Here is a 16,573-nt window from a genome sequence, read left to right on the forward strand (position 1 = left end):
TAGACAAAGTTTTACTGTGTTATTTATGAATTTATTAGAAATAAAAACATGTACACAAATTAATAGATTACCAAAAATTAAGAAATTTTTATTGCGATTTATTTTCTGAAGATTATTTATTGTTATAGAATGGTATTTATTAACTTCCTTTCAAAATTTGTACGTATGAAGTTTTTTCTTGGAAAATAATATAAAGACAGGCTTTGCGAATAGTATATACTGGCTTCTCCGAGCTTTCCTATGGCACGCCCTCCGCAGCTATCCCTTCCGGTCGGATTGCCCTGACGGGCGGCGTTATACAAAGTTCAAATTTTTTCGTTCTTGATTACCGTAAAAATATATACCTATCTTCATCCCAAGAACTAAAATACATTTTAGTGGTTCTTATTGCCCAATGTGGACAATTTGTATCATCGATTTTCGGTTATTGGTCATTTTTCAAGCTACTGCTTTTTCTATTTAATTTCGAAAATAATAATACTTTTCTTAAATAAAAGAATATTTAACGATATTATAATAATTCCCTTGAAAGAAAAACTGCACATAATTGAGTCAGTGTACTCTGTAATGGGCTCTAAATAGAACTATAAAAATATATTAAAATTAATAAAAATTCATTATTAAATAATAATAGAAAACATGATTTTATAAGGTGAATTAAAACATTAGTATTAATAATAAATAGTGTTAGTAGTTTCTTTTTTTCAATTAAAGTTAATATTCGATGAATTATGAATATGGAAATTAAATGAAATCAGAAAAGGATGGTTAATTTGACTGATTACTTTTTGGCTATACTTCATTATTTTATAAAGAAAAGCATTCACATAAGTAAAAAAAATATTATTAATATATATTTCACATATATATCGATTAAAGAAATAAATATATATATTACAAGTATAAATAATAATAAGTAATAAATATATAATAATATAACAAGTATACACCTGACGACCACAAGATAACGATTCGGGACTTTCCGCTGCTGATCGGTACATTTCGGTTCCTGTTATCTGAGCACATTTATTCCTTATTTTTATACGGAATGACATCACTCGGACTACTGGTGTTTTATATTCTAAGTTAAGGGGGACGGACACACACATACAAATGCCCTTTAGTAGGATAGGATTTAAATAGTGTAATTTTTTAGTTCGAATAAAATTTCCTTTAGAGTAATAGATAAATTTTTATTGTTATTTGTACATTTCTTAGAAATAAAAACATGCTTAAATATTACTAAAATTAAGAAATTTTTATTACGATTTATTGTCTGAAGATTATTTATTGTTTTAAGAATGTTTATTTATTCATTCACTTTCAAAATCTGTCTGCGTGAAGTTTTTTTTCGGACAATAATATAAAGACAGGCTTTGTGAATAATATATCAGAAGGGGTCTACAGCTCTTCTTCGTCCACACAATTATGAACGAAAGACCCCATGGCCGGTCAGGAAATGTGTCATCCAGAATCCCAGTTCGCCAAACTTCCTCTCGGCCCACGGCTCAATCTACGCGATTAAACGATGCGTCCACCTCCCTTTCCTAGATGCATCCCACCTGGCTTGCCAATCCCTGTAGACAGTTGTGTTGGCATTATTTTTACATACACCCTGATAAATTTGCGCATGAGCCGCCACCAGCTGCTGTAATGGCGGCATCCCAGTCACCACCAGCAACGCCTCAGTCGAAACAGAGGCGTATGCCGACGCCACCTTAATAGCCATACGGCGCTCTACTCCCTCCAACAGCCTACCGCCATAGCTATCTTCTACACTGACGTGCCATAAAGAAGAATTGAGTTCGTCACATGCGCGTACAGCCTCCTCTTCGAGGTACGAGGCCCTCCAATGTTCGATAGTAACATAACCAAGTTCTTGACAGCCGTCCAGCTTTCTCACTCACCGCCTGGACGTGACGAGTGGATGAACGCCTATGGTCCAACCACACTCCGAGATATTTGGCGGCCTCTCGTGATTGGACCATCGCTCCATCGAAATCGGAAAAGGCATCAGTCGCCGCCTTCCCAAAATTGAGACAAATTCTGAGATTTATCGGAGGACAGATGGAGTCCCACCCCGGCCATCAACTCACCGACCATCGCGATAGCGGCATTCGCGGTACATGTCACGTCCTCTTCGGTCTTTGCACAATCAGGGCTAAATCATCAGCGTAGACGATAGGGATGACACCCTGCGGGTATCGCAACCGGAGGACTTCATCGTACACGATATTCCATAGGTGGGGACTCATAACGGAGCCCTGGGGCACCCCACACGTGCACGTGGACCGGAACTAGAAATCAGTGTCACCAAGCTTGTATACCAGCTTCCTATCGTTAAGATAGTTTTCCAACATACTCCAAAGATAGCCACTCACACTCCTTCACTCCTTCAGCGCCCGGAAGATGGAGTCCCATCTGAAGTAGTTAAAGGCGTTTCGGACGTCGAGGAGTATCACCACCGGTGATACTCCAAGTGCCCCCCGCTGCCGCATCCACAATCTTCATCACCGCGTCAACTGCATCGACTGTCGACCGCCCTGGTCGAAAGCTATACTGACTCATTGACTCACAAGCAGCTACCGAATGAGCTTAACTCGACTCAACATTACAGATCATACACTTATTCAATACCCAGATGACTTGTCTCCCGCGCTCGGCTAAATTCGGCTCGTCCGAGTTTACACGAATGAGAGTGTCTCATTGATTAGAGGCTGATTCGGCTCGTCCGAGTTTACACGAATGAGAGTGTCTCATTGATTAGAGGCTGATCTGGTTTTTTCAGTGGCCCATCCAGAAGTACGCGGTGCGCCTAAAGAAGTTTTCATTTCAATTAGTAAAAATAGTAAACGATAATAATAAAATACTTAAAAATTATAAGACTATTTAGGAATTTTAAAATAATAATAACGTTAGCACAGAGTATAACGACAGTGGAAACTGAGAAATATCATTGACAACTAATTTTATGTTCACTATCAACATATGTTCTGTGCACCGAGTACGGTACTGCTGTGGACCAGTTAAACACCTTGGTTACAAAACAAGACAACGATATTTTTTATCCTGGCGCAAATGGAATATCACTGCACTGTGAGAACACGTCACTGTTGTGACTGAAGATCAATATTTCAAGGTTGAAATTATCATTCACCAATGTTATAATAACCTAATTATTGGGCCTAAATATTTGCCGAGCGTCAACACTAGTTATCGTGGGTGAAGTAAATTCTAAGTATGTAACAAAAATAAAAACTGTCGGGTTGTTACAGTCCGTAGTCTTATTTTCCCCCCTCCCAACACACTCACAGATACAGTTTCGATTTACTAATGTTAGAACTGTATATCCCTATCTTATCAGACATCGCTTTCTTAGATTATGATGTTTCATATGTATAATTTATGATCACCTTAACTTTTTAATTATTTCACATCGGATGTTTTTATCTAGTCATTTATGAATTCTTTTTATTTTTAAAAAATTTTTTGGACACATTTTCCGAAAACTGTCAAAAAAAACAAAAACTTTCGTCGTTCGGCTTTTTATGTTTGTTCAAGCATAACATTTGTTCCTATTAATCCGATTGTAATAAATCTAGTTGCAATCGACGCAGCTGCTTTTCGCGATGATGACATTATGATGAAAAAGTTCTTTCGACAAAATAAAATCGGTCTGAAAATTTGACAAAAAAATTAATATTTTACGCCGTTTGGCGGGTAGTTAGGGACAGTGGGAATCCTGATATTCTAAATGTATGCGTTACGTTAGATGATGTTATTGATCTCCTATAGGTTAGGTAATGTAAGTTTCTGCACAAGATATGTAGCACCGTTAATAAATCATAAAAAGTTGAGATATCTCCTCTTAAACCTTTCAACCCGTATATAATGTGTATTATATTTACAATAAATATATATATATATATATATATATATAGCATGGGTATCGATAGTGGGAATCTTATAATTCTGTATACGTGCATCACATTACATGGTCTTTTGCGTTCTCCCGCAAGGTTTTATAACTAAATTTCTTCAAAATACTCGTAACACTGTTGATATTTCATTCATTAATAATCGACGCCTTAAGGAAACTGTAGCCCATTATTCAATCCTGTGCAAGGTTTCTCAATCTTTCCATTTCAGAAGTGCTTTTGTATCGTGTGGGCTATTCAGTATTTTACGTGGATCTAAATCATTCAACGCTAAACCATCTAAGCTTCTGACTCGACTTAGAGCAACATAAACTTGTCCTATTGCAAATACTTTTTTCCCTAAATCTACTACAACTATGCTTAATGTTATACCTTGCAATTTGTGCACCGTTGCAGCTCAACATAAAGGTAACATCCATTCCTATATCTTTTGGTAGCGTACTTACTGGTGTAACAGGTACACAACCACCTTCATCTTTAATTTTTCCACCTTTTGTTTCGTCATCGATTTTTATTAGCACAGCCTTTGGTAACTTGCCCCCGTTCCAGTTGGTCCTTCGTAGGCGGCAGGCTGTTTGAATTTCTTTACAATTCCCGTAGCACTGTTAATTAAACCATCAGAAGTCGGATATGTTACGCCTTAACTTAACTCTTGAACCCTTTTCCGATTGTACCCACAGGCCCACCACAGTTATTGACATTTACCGGTAACAGTTCGGGGGGGGGGGGGGTTTCCCATATAGCTGCTCGTAATTTATCAATAAATATTAATAAGATAAACTCTTTCGTTTTTGATATCACATCAATCATACTAAGATTATATTCATCGACTAATTTAATAATTGAAAAAGTTCTTACAGCATTTTCATGTATAAATTGGTCTGTTAATGGTACCCTCCTTTTTTCACAAATCATTTCCAATCGGCCAGTTGTAACTTCGCCAAAACTCAAGTTACGTAATAAATCGATAAACACCGTTTCATTTCTTTGTCTTATTGTTTATTGTTAGCTCACAAAGTGAAAACCGGTGCCACAAATTTATTTCTGCTTCGCACCAAGGAGGTTGAACAAAATACCAACCGCCTTTGACTGATGGCAGCTGCACAATATCGTCAAAAAGAAGCATATTAACTCCGCCAAATAACTTATCGTTTGAATAATTTCATCCAAATACTTAATTCCTTAGACGCTTTTTTGAATCTCCGCCAAAATACGTGATCATACTTATGTGGTACTTGAATGGACCTGTAGGTGGCGTATATAAAAAGACGTAATAATCGCAAACGGAAAATCAATCGAAGCACATGAATATAAATTTCGTTGATATAATATCGGTATTGGTTTGTATGAAGTATTATAAAACAAGTCTATATTGTATCTAGAAATTATATTTTGTAAAAGCAGGCGCAGATTCTTAGATTATGATTTTTGTTTCAGATGTACAATTTATGTGCACATTAATTTTTTAATCGCTTATTTCCGGATGTTTTCATCTATTCATGTATGAATTATTTTTTTTTTACTTTTAAATTTTATTATCAATTTTAAGAAGTTGACACGTATGAAAACCTCGTAATTACAATAACATTTGTTTAAAGTAATAAAAAATAATTAAGTATTTTTTATTTGATTTACAGGTTACATCAATACGAATGCTCTTCAGTCCTTGGCCCTTCATGGTAAGTTCCAGTTTTATTACTAAATTACGAATATTTAGTCTGTTTTAAATACTTTCACAGCTGACTAAATTCTATTAGTAATTTATAATTTTATCACTTAATTTTTTTTTTTCATTTTGTAGTAGAAATAATACGATAACGGCTCGGTTCGAATGACATTTAGTGGTAACGAATCCAAAATAAAATTTCCAGTAAATCCAATAAAATTTTCGCCCATTTGTACAGGCTGTCCCACTAAGAAACGGAAAAACTTTCAGGATATGTTTGTTCTACTGGTGAAAATAATGAAAAAAAGTTCATATAAACATAGGTCAGGTAACGCTTCGTTTTCGAATTATACGGCTAACGAGAAATTTATCCCGGACTTCAGGTCTTCTAATAAAAAAAATTTCTACTGTAATTTTTGGGGACCCAAATTAACAAATAAAGTAATTTGAGCTGGGAAATAGGATAAAACAGGTTCCAGAACTGTAACTCCAGTAGTTTTTATGATATCTCATGTAAAACACGAAATTCGTTGTTAAAAAACGTTTTTTTTTTGTTTGTAATACAATAGCTTTGTTAAATGGCTAATAAATGCGGAAGATTTACTAAGAAAAATTGTAGAGAATTTAATTCTGAGAAAATCAATGTAAATATATCCAGTAAAAAGTAAAATAAAATCTTATAAAAGTTGTTTTTTTATTGAAGCAAAGCAGACGAAAAATAGATAAAAATCTAATAAACATTATTTTTAATTTAGCAAAACAAAAAAAAACAAAAATAAAAAAAATACATGAAATGATAAATGGTAACAGAATAACAAACCTCAGTTACAGTAATTGTTCGAAATTCCGTGCTTCACAAAGTACACACACCACTCTGCCCGATGTAAAATATTTCCGGTGGATTTCGTATCATTTCAGGATCATTTCGTATAAATTCAAGATCATTTCGTATTTTAACGAGTAACTCTTGTTTAGTATTAACTTTTTGTCGATATACTATAGTTTTCGTATGGCCCCTAATGAAGTAATCTAGTGGCGTTAAGTCAAGTGCAGGCCAATCGATCGGTCCACCGCGTCCAATCCAATTTAAGAAATTAGCATGATTTCTAGGTATTAAAGAAAAATGTTGCGTTTCAGCATCGTGCTGGAAAATCATTTCCAATCTAGTTTGTAAAAGTACATCCTCAAAAAAAAAAAAAACGGTAAAAAAATGGACGTAGCATCTCCTGTAAGATTTTTATTGAAAACAAATTGTCCCAGAATTTTACATTAATTATGCAATTCCAAACATTAACGTGTATCTATGTTGGAAACTAGTTTCTACAGTATGATTTGCATTGTCTTCGCTCCATGAATGACTATTTTTAGAATTGAAGACTCGATTTCTCATAAAAACAGGCTTCATCAGTAAATAAAATTGAATTTATCTAAACAGCGTTTTCTAGAAGCCATTGACAGAAGTTTAATCGCTGGGGGTAATCTGTTCGATGCAAATTTTGAACCTTCTGCAGGCGGAAAGGATCAATTTTTCTTTCCGTAGGACGCGCCACACTTATATTTTGACAAACCAATGCGACATGAAATTCTCCTTGTACTAGTGCAGTGCCTGGGCTACGCTGAATCACACGATGTTCGTCATTAACACGATGATTTACATGGCGTTCAATAGAAAACGAACACGTTGGAATGACTCTTTCGTTCGTAAATACTGATATACTGAAGAATGTTAAAAAATAATGTTTATTAGATACAACAAAAAAAATACGATTTTCCGTCCGTTTTGTTTCAATAAAAAACTGATTTTTGAAAGGTTTTATTTCCTTTTATTGGTTGTATTTCCATTCATTTTTCTCAGCATTAAATTCTCTACAAGTTTTGATAAAATCTTCCGCGTTTATTAGTCATTTAACAAAGCTATTTTATTACAAACCTAAAAAAACTCGCATTTTCGATACCGAATTTTGTGTTTTTTGTCGGATATTTTAAAAACTACTGGATTTACATTTCTGGGACCTCTTTTATCCTATCTTCCAGCTCAAAATACACATATAGCCGCTAACTTTATTTCTTAATTTGGGTCCCAAAAATTATAATAGGGTTTCTTTTTATTAAAAGAGCTCAAATCCGGGTGAAAGCTTTCGCTAGTCGTAACTGGAAAACATAGCGTTTCCAGACCTATGTTTATGTGAAATTTTTTCATTATTTTCACCAGTAGAATATGTCCTGAAAGTTATTTCGCGTCGCACTATGTATATTCCGCGTGTTGGCTGTACAGTTGAATTTCAATATATTAATAAAAAAACAGCTCTGGTGTAGTGTAGTGTGAAGAAGCTGTTCGCTATGATTGATGTTGAACACTCCTTCTAAAGATATTTGACCTGATAAATATTTGGAATGAATAGTAAAAATAATGCTTTGATTTTATGTGACGCGATCGATTGGATTTGAAATTCTGTCACCGTTCTTTCTTTTTTATCATTCTTCTTCTCTACTATCTGTTATTATTTATTTATTTCGATAAATATATTTATTTAAAATTTACATATAAATTGAATTTATTGGTGTTAATATTAATCCATAAGCTTGGTATTTTTTTGGAGAATTTTCTACAAAATAAATTCAAAAGTAAAGGTGACATAAAAATGGATTACTAATATTTAAATTTTAACAAGGGAAAATTTTACCTTAGAAGAAATATTTTACTTTAAAATATTTCCTTTTATTATAATGTTTGTAAAATTTTAATATTCAAGATTTAACGAGGAAATTTTATAATACGACGAACGGATTCGGTGAATAATTTATACAGAATTCAGTTGTTTATGTTGTTGATTTAATAGTAGATTTTATGATCTAAAAATTATATACTTATCACGGCAGTAGTAAGTACGCACGCACGCTCGCGTCTCTCTGTATGCATTAATATTTTATTTGATGTTAAATAAATGATGGAAAAAACCGAATTGAATTAAAATTACGTTGTTGTTTAAATATTGTTCGAGTTAGGTTGTAAAACCGTTTTGTATCTACGGCTTCAACGTTCACGATTTATTTTTTGAAAAAAGAATTTCCAATAAAACCTCTCGTAAAAATAAAAATTTTCTTCCTGTATTACTTTTATTCGTTAGACGAAGTAAACAAACTCTAATTACACCGAGAGAAGTAATAATAATTTATATCTGCGCGCGCGTGTGTGTGTGTTGGGGACGAATAGTTTGTATAGCTGTAATTTAATTTTCTTCTATATTAGTACTATATTTTTCAACTTAATTCGATGTGTCCGTAATGTACGTCGACATTTTTTTTCATTTGACGTTCGTATAATGACGGTTACGCGAGATAGATTATTTTAACCATTTTTATACAGCTTGAAGTAAATAGACATATTTATTATACTACATACGTCAGAAATTGCGCGCGCCTGCACATACAGAGAAGAGAGAGTGAATGTACAAATTTATTATATATTAACAATAATTAAAAAAGGTAAATTTTTCATTTTCACAATTGAAGCATTAAATTTTCGTTACTTAATTGTTTAGCCCTTTTTTACATTTTAGCAGCTATTTTTTTGTTCAGAATTTAATCTGTGATTTAGAATAGGTGTGTCTTTTTTGATCTGACAACAGAGTCACAAAAAAATATTTTTCTAACTGCATTTTATTCGGTTAATTAGTGCAAAATTCTAATCCAGGTAAATAAAATTATTCCCGGAAATTCTGAATCAGTAGTTTTTGAGTATATATCTGATTTTAAGTCCTGCGATTATTTTTTTTTAAATGGTTATCGTGTGAAAATCTCTGTATATCAAATATTTGGGTGGACAGTATTTTGTAATTCTTTATCAATTAAATATTGATAACCGGAAAAAATATAATTACAATAATAATCAGATATTAATAAAAAATTCGTTCTATTTCTAATTTGTACGTTGCAATCTGTCAAATTGTGAACAATAAGCAACCCCCCTCCCTACAAACGACCCAATTAGATGAGGATAATATGTAAAATATAATGAAGCGTATTCTTGTATACATACTCAGACCGACCATTCCTGAGATATGTGGTTAATTTAACCCAAACCATGAAAGCACATCAATATCCACTTTTTTGTATTCAGATCCCACCTTTATTAGAATTTGAACCCCATAACCTTCGACTTCGATAATTAGTTATTAAACAGCTAATAAAATTTAATAGTTCAACGATTACTATCACAAGATATAAACGGTTATAGAAAAAAAATTGATATACATTTTTTGTTAACTAACTTTTCTTTTTGGCCTATGACGTATCACAAGGAAAATTTGACTAGACCATGCTTTACCTATTTTTGTAGTTTGATCCAACGCTTAATATAAATTTAATAAATAAATAAGTTTATATATCGCAAATACGATATTAAAAAATACAAATAACTTAAAACTGCCTCTTTCGTTAACCCCACCATCTATTAATAGCCTGTTCCTTAACCCAACAAAAATTACTGAAATATTAAATTGTAATAACAGATTTAAAAAATAACTCGTCACCTGGAATCGGTCGCTTTAATACTTCTTGTTAAAAAGAAATAAGTAACTTCATAGCAAAATCATTTGAACACATAATAAATAGATGTTTTATTGAAGGATATTTCCCTTATAAATTTAAAATAACCAAAATAATCGCTTACATAAATTGGGAGATAAAAGAAACCCGGAAAATTACAGACCTATTAGTCTGTTAAGTAACTTTTCCAAAATAATTTAAAAGATATTAAAAAGCCGAATAATAAAGTTTCTGGATACAAATAATTTTATTCATAAAAATCACTACGGTTTTCAAGCTGGGAAATCAACAAAAGATGCGGTTTTACATTTAACTAGAATAATTAACAATAATTTTAATAGAAATAATAGGACTATACCAATATTTCTCGATTTTGCTAAGGCATTTGACACAATTCCTTACAAAACTTTAATACATAAACTAAATAAGTGCGGTATACGAGGACCAGTAAAAGAGCTGTTTGAAAACTACCTTAAGGGTAGAACTCAAATTTTTAATTTAATTAATGTCAGTGATCACAGAAAATTCTCAAACTTCGGACTACCACAAGGTATTGTTCTCTCACCAATACTTTTTCTAATATATGTCAACGAGCTTTTAAAACTGAACCTTCTTACCCGTACCATAGTATCTTTCCCAGATGACATAGATTTGGTTTTTTTCGGGCGAGACGTCGATGAAGTATATAAGAGCGCTACCCGTGCATTACTTATGGCAAAATCTTGGTTTGAAACCCATATTCTTACGCTCAACCTAAATAAGACGAAATATATGTCATTCTCGCCTACTGAAACAGGCAAGTCCTTTCGTGAATTTCAACTAAAACTACATACATGTTCATTAAATAATAACGAATAGAAAAGCAGTAACTGCCGTTGTCAATCAATAGACGAAGTCAAGTGGATTAAATATCTTGGAATAATATTGGACGATCATATGAAGTGGAATGTCAACGTACGGTATTTAACATCAAGACTAAAATACCTTATTCATACATTTTACAAAATAAACAAAATTAAAGATCTTGAAATAATAAGAATTATATATTTTTCATATGGTCATTCACTTTTTCAATATGCAATCGAGGTATGGGGAGTAACACATATGATACCCATCTAATAAAATATTTATACTCTAGAAATAATTAATTAGAGCACTTCTCGGTAGATCAAGATTATATCCCGATATAAGCTTATTTGAAGAATTTAAAGTACCTCCTTTGAGACAAATATAAGTCAAGATAGTAATACTACACATAAACAAATATAGAAATGAATTTGAATATAAAAATACACCGTACAATACTCGTTCAGCAGGAACGATTACTTATACCACATTCTTTTCAAAATTAAATGCAAACGTCAATTTTCGTATTACGCCAGTATATTTTCTAACAAAGTCTTCGATCATTTTAACGTCCAAATAATAAACAGTAATCTAATCGAAGAAATATATGAATGGGTGAAACACAATATATATTTTAAATTAACAAAAATAATCCACACTAATAACAATAAATTTAACATATTATTATAATAAATAACATACAACAAAATAAATTAATATAATACTTAACATTAAAAAATCTACATATGTAAAACTGTGAACGTTTTTAAGTAAATGCTAAGGCAGTATAAATTCATATTAGTATTCAGTTGTCTTATCTTATGAATATTTCTTGTTGTATAATCATACGTTATCTTGTAACACATTTTTTTTATTTCTCCATAATGAAATTATTTTTTCCTCATTTTTTTTAATATTATGAATTGTGTTTTATTTTATTTGATTCAGTGTAAACTTAAATAATTTTACATTCTGATTCTATGTATTTTTTTCGTAACTTAATTTTTCAATTAAAATTTTTATGTTTATCTATCATGCTACTAAAATCATGTACTTTTATTTAGTTAAATATTTTATTTTTAATTAGTTCTTTTATTAATCATCCTATTATAATGATATGAACTCCAGGGTAGCTCTCAAGGTTTCTTTTGCTTGCTACCTGTGTCAAGGATAAATATGTTGAATAAAATTGTGTATGTAATTTTCAGTTGACAATAAGAATTATTTATTATTATATATTTATTTTTATTATTCATGAACAAATTTCTGTCCTTTTTGAAATTAATCTCTCTTTTTCCCGTAAATTCTTTAACAAGAAGCAACTTTTTAATTCCTTTGTATAAAAAAGGAAAAAGATTATAAACACAGAGTAAAGTAAAATATTTAGTACTATAAAAACAGGGAAATAAGGTATTCAGTGTACGGTAATATGGTTAAACATAGAAAAAAAGGAAAAATATTCCAATGAATTTGTTTAGAGCAACAACATTTTACATGTTGAATGAAAGAAGGAATAATAGGCTTTTCTCGTATAATCGGATTACATATTTTGCGAGTCAGAGGCCGCTATAAATTTTGAAGTATCAGTAAATAATGGTGAAATTCATCGGTAAGTAACACATTTATTTCGAAATAAAATTTTTTACCCGCAATAAATAGTTTACGAAGTAAAATTCATTCTACTATTATGAAATCGACAAAAAATTATTCCTTATAAATTTATAATATTTTCGTAACAAAAGTATATTATTTTTTTTGACATTGTAGCTGCTATTGTTAATAATTTTGTTTTTCTTTTCTTTACTTTTAACTTTTCTTTTATTCATAGATTAAAGGACAGTTTGTTTTTCACGTAAGTTCAGTTTTTGAATAAAGGACCAGGCCTCCCCCGATTGCCCTAAATTGAATTAAATAAATGTACTATTTTAGTTAAACAATAAAAAAAAATTATTCATCCTAAATTGACTGCTTAGCTTTAGCTATTAATTTCTGATATTTATTGTGCATACATTATAAAGCGTGTTTCAAAATGAATATTGCGGTTTAAAGCTATGTAATATTTCTTAAATTTCACGCACATTGATTAATTATACGTAAAATTAAAGAGCCACTCAAACAGTATAGCTGTGCGCAAGTTCATAAACTGTTTCCTGTACTTTCTGCTTAAATTGTTTATACCATCTACGATTGTTATTGTCACTCGGGGAAGGGGGGTCACAACGGAAATCCAAACCTAACGCACGTTGAACGGTAATTACAGATTCATACAACTGCAAAATATAGAACGCTTTCTGTAAAGTAGTCGCCATCTTTGCTACTAAACCGTTTAAGCAGAAAGTACAGGAAACAGTTTATGAACTTGCGCACAGCTATACTGTTTGAGTGGCTCTTTAATTTTACGTATAATTAATCAATGTGCGTGAAATTTGAGAAATATTACATTTGAAGCTTGGCTGTATTTATAAAGGTTAGAATACAGGACGACCGAATGTGTCCGAAGACAATGTTGAACGTGTAAGAGAGTCTTTTGTGGGTAGTCGGATCGGAACGCAAGAATGGCAGGAGTTCCAACATTTCTCACTACACATCACAGAGCCTGGACAATGTCCCTTGCTGCTGTATGATTCTATAGTCGGGCGTGTTGCAGTGGTTTATTAGTTTTATTTATGGACGAATTTGGTGATTTGCGTTCCTGTCCGTATGGACCAGCGTTTTGAATAGATTACTGGGTCTGACCGTGGGAGTCTAAGCCTTTTGTGAATGGTGCTCTCGGCGTGATTCCCCTTCAGTCCGTCCGCTGAAGTCCTTTCGGTGCTAGAAGGAATACGCCAAAACGGGGCCCTAGTTTGGAGGGAGCCCTTCTCCGGAGAGAGTCGTATGTGCTGAGTGAATTTGTGGGTAGTCCTAGGAAATCCGTTATGAAGGCTAGCCGCAAATTAGGAATTCCAATGATGTCTATGTGGAGGGTTTTAAGGAAAGGCTTACATCTGCATCCATATCGTTTACAACTGTTACAAGCTCTAAAGCCTACAGATTATGGTTTACGTGCTAGCTTCGCAAAAAAAGAATGAAATCAACATTTCATGTTAATGGAAAAGTAAAAACTTACTATGGGTGTACCTGGAGATCAGAAGATTCTCACGAAATATTGCAGTGTGAACGAGACTCCTCAAAACTGAATGTTTTGTGTGCCGTATCCCGAAGGCAAGTTTACGGATCGTTCTATTTCGCGGAAGCATGTATGTCTGGAGTGCAATCTCTTGAAATGCTAAAACTGTGGTTCTTTCCTAAACTGCAGTACAACTTGTTTTTCGACACCGATTTTGCACTTACGTTGGATATCTTAAAAACTTCTGGAGTTACAGTTTCTGAGACATGTTTTATCTTATTTTCTACCTCAAATTACATGAGAATCCATCAACTTTACTTTTTAATTTGGGTCTCAAAAGTTACAGTAGGCTTCTTTTTATTAGAAGAACTGAAATCCGGGCGAAATGTTTCTCTAGCTGTAACTCGAAAACAAAGCATTTCCAGACCTATCTTTGTATGACCAGTTTTCATTATTTTAACCAGTAGAATATATGACCTGAAAAATTCTCCGTTTATTTGCGGGGAAACTTTGTATATGCTGACCTATTTTGCTTGATATCTCTAGATGGACTGATTCTGATGAAATTACTTTCGATGTATAGGTACATCGATATCTTTTATTTTTGGTCACGTTCATTCAAGAGTTCAGAGAGATATTAATTCTATGGGTCCCGTATCTCAAAATTTTACTCGACGGGTTGATAAATTTTTTCCCATACTTAAAATACTTTTTGATGTTATTGAGTTTTATTCAAACCCCATAAACAAATGGGGACAAATACCCGTTTTTTTCTTTTTGTCGTTTCTGGATTCTGTCGCATTATTGTTTTAATTTGATGATTCCATTACCTTAATTTTATTACTTTGGTTATTTATTCGGGTTACTATTATTTTTTTTGTCAGTTTAATCATTTTGACTAGTCTAAAGGATTTTTATATATAGCGTTAGTTTTGATTACAATTGGTTAAGGGGAAAAGAGATACCATGATTTGTATTTCAAAAGGCTAGAATAATTTTTTCCTCATATATTTTTACCCGTACACTTTAAGTGGAGCTTTACACTTAATTTTCCCGTTAACTAGTTTGTCTAGGACGAAGGCCGCTTTTAGCCTGAGTAACAACTCTTTCCCGTTTTTTTTTTTGTAAAATTTTCAATAAATAACAAAATTCCATGCCCGTTATTCCTAAAAGCGAAATTTCTTTTGAACTAGGACATAAAAAATCTCATTGAATATCAATCATTTCTAATATTAGTGATATTCACCTACGTAGAATGGGTTAATAGAAAGTCATTTAATAAAATCATTAAGTACAGGTGTTATAAATTTAACGATCGATATATATAAATTACTGTATGTTAAGTAAAATCTTTAATGATAAAGAAATAATTTGACGTAGCGTATAATTTAATTACGAAATAGTAAACGGATCATGGTGTAAGGGAGAGATAGACAAGTTACTTTGTGCAAAACAGATTTTGAAAGCAATTTCGAAGTTTTATTACTGCCCTTCCATAATAAATCTATCCATTAAGTTATTTTACGACATTACCACTTTAACTAGCTAGTTTCCTTCCATTTGATGTCGTTCCGTCTAGTGTTATTGTTGATCGCTTTAAATCTTATATCTTTATAATACATTCATTCTATCCCGTTTATCTTTTTACGTTATTATCGTCTATTTATATAAACGTCCACTTTTATTCGTCAGCATTCAATTACGTATTTATTTCGGATTTGATATTTTATTATACCTACTAATTTTTCCTCCATCTTTATTATTGTACTTAAAATCTTATTCTATTTATTTTAAAATATGTATTGCTAGTTTTGTAGTTGTTTTTATCAAAAATAAATCATGACTTTTCTTTCGACATTGCCGCGCTATCTAAGTTGCATTTTCAAAATAGAAAGAATTATATTTTACTTGTTGCTTTATTCTTTTTATCCCGATCTCTTATTAGTTGAAAACTGTTTTAAACATTTATGTACAAATTATACAGATCATAGTCGCTTTCTCTAAAAGTAATGATATTTACTACTCAGTCATAATCTGTAATGATAAAATACAGTCAAATTTCCCTTTACCGAACCTTCTTAATTCAAATAACTCCCTAAATCGAATATTTACTTTTGAAAAATCCTCTTCAAATCGAATTAAATCACTTCCTTTATTCCAAAATTTCGAGGTCTTGATATACATATTATTTCTTTGAAAAAAAGTTTTAAATAAACAGTTTACATACTGTACACGATTTCCAAAGACGCATAGATAGCACTAAATTCAGTTTAATAGTGTATAGCGATCGTTAGTGTAGACTGTGAATTTTATCCGGTACTGTATGCCCATTGTTAATCAACTTCCTACTGTTTATTTCCATGGCCGGTCGCCGTATTCGATAACAAAACTACGTTCACGGTGTCACTGTATGATGAATAATATTCGGTATTATTCCTTCTCTGACAAAGCGTGGAGGAATATCTG

General features: G+C 32.1%; 1 protein-coding gene across 2 annotated transcripts in view; it reads left to right on the plus strand.

The window, feature by feature from the left end:
- orb2 (cytoplasmic polyadenylation element-binding protein orb2) overlaps window positions 1–16,573 on the plus strand; it is a 382,665-nt gene that overhangs the window by 173,125 nt on the left and 192,967 nt on the right. For both annotated transcript variants that reach the window (XM_075366017.1, XM_075366018.1), the window contains exon 2: window positions 5,576–5,617. In XM_075366017.1, coding sequence (XP_075222132.1) covers window positions 5,576–5,617 — 42 coding nt within the window. The remainder of the gene's footprint in view (window positions 1–5,575; window positions 5,618–16,573) is intronic.

This window comes from Lycorma delicatula, chromosome 5 (assembly GCF_047948215.1).
Source record: "Lycorma delicatula isolate Av1 chromosome 5, ASM4794821v1, whole genome shotgun sequence".
NCBI classification, from domain to species: Eukaryota; Metazoa; Arthropoda; class Insecta; order Hemiptera; family Fulgoridae; genus Lycorma; species Lycorma delicatula.